The sequence below is a fragment of the Physeter macrocephalus genome, chromosome 14, assembly GCF_002837175.3.
Source record: "Physeter macrocephalus isolate SW-GA chromosome 14, ASM283717v5, whole genome shotgun sequence".
Classification (NCBI taxonomy): Eukaryota; Metazoa; Chordata; class Mammalia; order Artiodactyla; family Physeteridae; genus Physeter; species Physeter macrocephalus.
The window spans coordinates 117,843,985-117,851,357 of record NC_041227.1 but is presented as its reverse complement, the minus strand read 5'-3'; the positions used below and the strand labels follow the sequence as shown (position 1 = coordinate 117,851,357).

At 37.5% G+C, this 7,373-nt stretch overlaps 1 protein-coding gene across 5 annotated transcripts in view; it reads left to right on the top strand.

The window, feature by feature from the left end:
- The window catches only part of LOC102992754 (G patch domain-containing protein 8), a 90,280-nt gene extending 84,468 nt beyond the window's left edge, over positions 1 to 5,812 (top strand). For 2 of the 5 annotated variants that reach the window (XM_028498399.1, XM_028498401.2), the window contains 3 exons: positions 567 to 717; positions 4,454 to 4,503; positions 5,650 to 5,812. In XM_028498399.1, coding sequence (XP_028354200.1) covers positions 567 to 717; positions 4,454 to 4,503; positions 5,650 to 5,784 — 336 coding nt within the window. In that variant the 3' untranslated portion in view covers positions 5,785 to 5,812. Of the gene's footprint in view, positions 1 to 566; positions 718 to 1,394; positions 1,497 to 4,453; positions 4,504 to 5,649 lie in introns of those variants that run through there. The other 3 variants (XM_028498402.2, XM_028498403.2, XM_028498404.2) reach the window with 3 other exon arrangements.
- Positions 5,813 to 7,373: the final 1,561 nt, after the last annotated feature.

The window sequence follows — 7,373 nt, the reverse complement described above, 5'->3', positions numbered from 1 at the left end:
GTGTGTGTGTGTGTGTGTGTGTGTGTGTGTGTGTGTGTGTGAAAAATACCTTAAAGCAGTATACACCTGGTGCTATTAAAGAATATAACATACTTTTAAGGCTTTTTGCTGTATTTCTGAACATAAAGCAAATATAACACAGTGATTTTATGACAAATTAATTTGATATTAACCAAATGATATTAATTCATTGTGTTTCAGAGTAATTGAGCACAAATGCTATTGCCATAAATGACTATTAGAACTACTGTTACCTAGCCAAAAGAATGTATACTTCTCTTTTTCCCCTCTGATTTTTTTCAGTATCTGTAATCATCATTAGTGTTTAGCTTTCTGTTACCAAACATTTGGTTTTCTCTGTTACTGAATAAAACTCATTTTCATCACTTACTGATATGCATGTGCTAAAAGAAGAATTTACACCTCATGCCCAGTAACTTGGATTTCCTTAACCTTTCAACTATAATCTTTTTTCTGTGAGTAGTTTAACGCTGAGGCTTTCTGTGTTCTCTACTGGTCTTTTCCCTCCCTCATCACATGGCGATGTTCTGGCTGGTCTCATCCAGAGGCATCAAACACTGAGACTTGAAGTGGGTAACCTGGCCAAGCAACTACAGCATGACTACTCCAGTTTTGGAGGGGAAAGGAGTTCCTCATTAATGTTATGTCATTGGAGAGAGGCAGGAAACAGTGGGAAGCAGAGGCCATGGATTTTGGGTATGTGGGGTTGTTGACATAATGGAAAGGTAGTAGTTGAGTTCAGAAAGGGCTGGATCATGTTTAGGCAGAAAAACAGATTGAGTTGCAAGCAACCACTGCTTCTTTGATCACCATTTTCCATCTCTGTTCGTAACCAACAAATCATACGTAAAAGTATGTATGTGTTCCCTTTCCCAATAACTGATTTTAAAACTGAAACCAGTTTGATAAATGTTTATTGAACATCTCTTATGTGCCATAGACAATGGTGTGTGCATTGCAGGGTTAGTTATAAAGGAAAACTGAGAACAATCTCTGGGAGAGTGAGATTGCTATCTGGTGAGAAAAAGAAATCACAGATAATCTTCTGACCCTGAAGAGACAGAATTAGGTTTCTCTTTAGAATTGAGTAAATATTAGAACATAAGATTTTTAGTGGCAATAGAAAATACTCTCTGCCTATTTTCTGATGGCTGAAATTCCCTTCACATGGAAACAATGTTTTTATTCTTTAAATTGCAATAATAGATTTCAAATACTTGAGAAAGATAATAGATTTATTCCTAGTAAAGTATACTCAATCAAATATACACCTCTAACATCAAATTTTGTTGTGATTCAAGAGAGAACAGTAGCATCAAAAAATATAAAAAGTATTTTATTAGACTGAGATCCTTGTTATCTTTTGTTGATAGGGAAAACTGTCTCATTCATTCCCAGCTCAAACACAGTGCCACTTCTTGCTGTTGACACTGCACATTATTGATAATGTGGGCAAATATATCACCTACACTGAAAACCTGGTAAGATTTACCAGATTCTCATTTCTCTGGTGTAATTTGTTTGCAGATGGATAGTGGAGCAGGATTTTGTGTTCTGCCAACACAGTGCTGTTTAGCTGGTTTTAAGAACTAGAATGTCATTTACATTTGAAGTGGTCTTTAGCCCAACCGTGGATGGGTATTTCAAGTGCTGGGTTATTTTTTAAGTTCTTCCCTCTACTGGTCTTTTGGGAAATTCAATAGAAACCCCAGCTACCGTGTGAGTGAAAATCAGTGAGAAATTATGTTCTCTGCCACAAATGTATACTTTTTTGGAAATATGGTATTCATTTTTCAGGAGAACAGGATCTTCAAACCCTTTCATTATGAATGGGGTTTGGTCTTCTTTTCCCTTGAATCAAATATTTTTCAGCTAAAAATGTGTTATGTGGCTTAAATTTATATTAATAAGCATTAATAAATAAGCAAATTTATTAGTAACTCTTCAGAAAGCATACTTTATAATTTTCAGAGATAAGGACATAGTAGCTTTGGAGTCACCTTAAATGATTAATTAGATCCATTCAGATTAGACTGTGTGCTGGTTTAGAGTCTAACTTGAATTTGTGTGTGTACAGTATGAAATTTGCTCAGCCTTTGAAAATAGTTTTTGGATTGATGACACATCTGTACTTTTTGGTCTCCTTACTTGAACTCTGACAGTCAGTCTCTTCTCTGACAGTCAGTTATGTTGCTCCTCTATTCTTGCCTTGAAAAAGTTATCTAAAGTTGAGTTCCTCTTCAGAATTTAAGTGGAAAGTGGAAAGTAAAAACTACAGGTCACACACAGAATTTCATACAGGTATCCAGTGGCATATGAGCCAAGCTTGGTAGCCTTTTGGAATAAAATAGGCAACTGGAAAATCTGATTCTGAATTGAGGGCCTTGTACCTTTATGAAAATTACTTTTTAGATGGGAAGTTGAGAAGTTTCTGGTATCTTTTTTGCCATTGGCCCAATTCTGTTCAGGAGTAAGGGGTTTTAATTTCTCAGCTTTTTGCTTCTCTAAGGAATGAGACTTCTGGGAATTCCCTCATGATCCAGTGGCTAGGACTTGATGTTTTCACTGCCGGTGCCTGGGTTCAGTCCCTGGTTGGGGAACTAACATCCTGCATGCCATGCAACGTGGCCAAAAAAAAAAAAGAGAGAGAGACTTCCTTACTATATGAGAGTAATAACTAGGAAAAACATTATTTAGCTTGACTATGTCCCTAGTAAATATTGATACATGAAAATATTTCATATCAAACTTTCCTACAGGTGGTAACGAAGATTTGTCAAAAATCAAAGATCCAGTGTTTAAGCCAAATTATTCACCAGATGAGTTCCGTAGCCTTGGCACTGCTCCTTGTGCTGCAGGGTTGATTATAAAGATAAGCCATAGTCCCTGCCCCAAATAAAGGGGAAGGGGCAGTACTGAACAGTTTGGACATACTAAATGCTTTACTTGTATTTATTTTGACACTTAATCTCGTAAATCTATTGCTAGATAGCCCTGTTTTTCTAATGAGGGAATTGCAGCTCAGAGAGGTGAAACCACTTGGCCAGTAATTAATGGATTTGAACCCAAGTCTTTCTCACTCTGAAATTTTACACAAACTTCCCTTCTGAAAGACAGGAATAAGTGTAGTCAGGCTAAATATGATGATTGCTAGATCACTGCTATAACAAAGTGCTAATAAGACAGTTCACAAAGAAGAAGAATCCTATCTTATGGGAGGGATCAGTAGAGACTTTATGAGGGGAATTTAGTTTGACCCTGAGAAGAAAGGAGAGACTTGGAGTTAGGAATCCATTTTTATCATCAGAACACCCTTATCTGAGAGAGACCCCAAATATACATTTTGGGTTTGGGAGAGTTGCCAAGCCCTGTCTTTTAAGGTTTGGGTTAGAATTCTAGGGTTCCCAATTCTATTTTTAAGACCCTAGTCTTAACTATAAAGTTTGTAAAGGTGGTACAGGAGTGTTTGCTACACCTTATATAGGACCACGATTTGAACTTGTTTTATTGACATCATCCCATTTTCTTCCCTCCCTACCTTTAATTATATTGTGGTGGGAATTTGAGATAGGGTATCTTCAGGCTGATGTGGAAATAGTTCTATCCCTTCAACTTCAAGTTTGTACCAGGTGGCTGCTGAATGATTGGAAATCATTGACTTAGCTTGGAGACTGCAGACTTTGATAAAATGCTCATTCTTTTAGACAGTGTCCTGTAGTTTGGGAAATAACTCCTAAAAGTGTACGAGGGAAGGGAATGACTGGGCATGGGGAGATTTTCCAGGTTTATGAAGTGGCTAGAGAAAAGACAGCAGAAATGAGAAAAACATATCATTCTATTTAAATCTTGGCTAGAGAGCCTGTTAGGTGTTTGGGGCAGGAAAAAACTAGGTTTGTGGCCTAAAATAATCATACAATAGTCCTGACAGGCTCTTTCTCTCTGCCCCATTCTCCTTGGAAGGAGGAAATTGGAGTTAATATTTATTTAAAATAGTTGCTCCTCCATCTTGAAGTGATTTTTATAAAAATCTTAATTCTGAGCAGCTAGCCTCAGTAAAACAATTTTGCCATCTCTTGGTTACTTAAACGCCCCCAAAATAAAGGTAAATGAAAATAAGACTAACTGCTTTTAGACCACAGTGGTCTTTCCTAAAGTTCTGTAACCATTTTTCCTAAAGGAATGGAGATGGTTCTATTTATCTAGAAGGGATTATTACTGTGTCAGTCTGTGTGTATGTACACATACATGTTTTGTATAGGTGCTTCCCTTCTCCCCAACCCTTTTAGAGTTGATGGCTTTATCCCTGATTGTTCAGTATAATAGTTTGCACATTCACTAAGAGAGCTTGTGTAGTAATGCTTGCTTTATTTTTTTTTTTTCTCTTCCATTCTTGTTTTATTTTTTACTTTTTTTGGTGATGTGACAATTTCAGCTGATGTATTGAAAGCAAATCCTTCTAATTTGGGAGCCCAGATCACAAGAGTGAGTTTTTCTACTAGTGTCTTTAGCTGTGTATCTTTTTTTGTGTGTGTCTTTCTACCCTTTTCCCCTCCCAATTCAAAAAGATTCAAAACACATTTCATAAATAATAGATAAGAAAATTCCTCTGTCTGTTGAACATCATGCCTTTCAAACAAAGCAATGTCCACTTTATGTTGGGTCAGATTCCTTTTCCCAATGCTATTGTAAGAGCATAGGTTAATATATGTGTTTTGGTTTGTTTGCTTTTATATTATCTAGTATGTTGAAAATAATTTTAGTTATGTGTTCATTGCAGATAGATATGTCTGGAGTCTGTCATCAGTGTGTCATAACGTTGTTGTTTTTGTTTTGTTTTAAGGAAAATTATATATAGTAGCTTCTGAGAATAAAAGACCCATTCTTTTATCAGGATTTTAAGTAATACTCTGACTTGTCTCTACTCTCCCATCTCATTCCCTGGATGTTCCTCTCAGGGCCATGAAGGAATGAAAAGCCACACATATTACTCTCTAATTTCAGCAGACTGACCAGATGAAAGTGGTCAGACTGGTGAGCTCTGAACATGCAAGCATTGGAAGATGGTTTGTTTGATTAGTTAGCAAGAAAATGGTTCATGATGAAAAGAATAGCACCTTTTTATGGTGAAATAAAAGTATGCTTTCTATTAGTCTGAATGATTCAGATAACCTCCCCAGGTAAGCTGTACATTGCTTTTTAAGATCTTATACCTGGGTAATTTTCTATACTAGCTTAACCCCTTTCTGTTCTCTTTGGCTTGTGTTATTACAATTTAACTCATGTTCTATTTGTCTAGTTTTGCATCCTGGAAGAGCAGGTGATTAAATAGTCCCTTTTCTTTTCTCCTAGTGTTCTTTTCTCCTAATGTTGCTTGTTGCTTCTGAAATTATTTAATTTTGCCCAATAAAGCAAATGGTATGCTGTCCTAATTATGAATGCAGATACTCCAAGTGCTTTACCCAAAGTAATCAGCCATTGTGTTTTCAATTACCATAAGAGAGTATAACAATGTATTCTACACTAGCGCTATAACCATTGATTTTGGGTAAATATTCTGAAAGCCTTGCTTTCAGGATCCCCAAGTTATTCTAAATCACCCACTCCCTGTTCCTTTCTTTTGTTACCCAGAGATTGAAAGATCTCAAGCAGAGAGAGTTTGCTCGAAATGTCTCTTCAAGATCCCGCAAAGATGAGAAGAAGCAGGAGAAAGCCCTACGGCGGCTCCACGAGTTGGCAGAGCAAAGAAAACAAGCTGAATGGTGAGGACATTTTCTCTCCGAGGAGTCTACAAATAATTATAACCCTTAAGATTTAAGAATTACAATCCTTTTTTTAAAAATTGAGGTATAATTGACATACAATCCTTCAGTTTTTAATAGATCCTTCTTTCAAACTAAAAGCATTATCTATACTTGGAGTATAACATATTGATTAAGAATATGCACTCCTGAGGCCGTATCCTATGATCTTTGTGACCTTAGTTATCTGAGCTCTTTGCCTCAGTTTCCTTATCTGTAAGATGAAATGATAACAATTTATTCCTTATAGTTGTGAGAAGTCATTAAGTTGTTATATCAAAGTGCTTATAAAAGAGTTCCTAGCGCATAGAAGATGCTCAGTAAATCAGTAAATTATGCAACAATTATTATTCCCATTCTCCAACTTTTTTTTTTCTTTTTTTTTTTGGCTGCCCTGCACGGCTTGTGGGATGTCAGTTCCCTGACCAGGGATTGAACCCTGGGCCACAGCAGTGAAAGTGCCAGATCCTAACCACTAGACCAGGGGACTCCCCTCCAGTATTATTCTTATGTAGAAAAGCATATACATCACAGTATTCTACTGGGGCACAGATTCAAGTGTTGTAACTGCCTTTTAAGTACTATAGAGTTAGTACTAAACATTAAAACCTAGGAAATTCTATCCATTTATTTCTCTGCAGATTCCTGCCTTCTTGAGTGTTGTTCTTAATGTTCCTTCATGGTTCTTGATGATAAATTTGGGGCTGGTGTTTAGCCTTAGGTGGAATTTATCCCACCTAGGGCTGAATTTCCAAGCGACTAGACTTTGGGGACCCAGTCTTTGAGCATATGAGAATTCATGAGGTATGTGCCTCAATCCGAAGGACTTACGTCCCTATGTTTGTTTTTAATGGCTGGCCAGTAACAAAGGAGGAACTGGTTACAGTGGAAGGAGAAACTGTGATTGTGGCTTTTAAAACTTTACAGCCAATTTGGGGCCAGAGTTTTCAAGATGATAGACTTCCTGGATTTTTGTCTCTGGATCCTTTTACTTATTTCCTTCTCTTGTGTTTTGGAGGAAGGAGGAAGGGAAAGAACACATATAGTGTAAGTTTTAAAACAGAATTAACCCATGAGCTCTAATGTTGAGTTAAAATGCCTATTAAACTGGTTCTGATTCCTTCTTTGGCAGCTCTTTATGTAATAAACACATTCCTCTTGGACTTGTAGCAAGGGTACCTCGTTAAAAATATATATACTACCTCGGACTTCCCTGGTGGCACAGTGGTTAAGAATCCGCCTGCCAATGCAGGGGACACGGGTTCGAGCCCTGGTCCGGGAAGATCCCACATGCCGTGGAGCAACGAAGCCCGTGTGCCACAACTACTGAGCCTGCGCTCTAGAGCCCACGAACCACAACTACTGAAGCCCGCGTGCCTAGAGCCCGCGGTCTGCAAAAGAGAAGCCACCGCAGTGAGAAGCCTGTGCACCACAACGAAGAGTGGCCCCCACTCGCCGCAACCAGAGGAAAGCCCTTGCACTGCAATGAAGACCCAACGCAGCCAAAAATAAATAAATAAATTTATTTATTTAAAAAATAAAATATTAAAAATA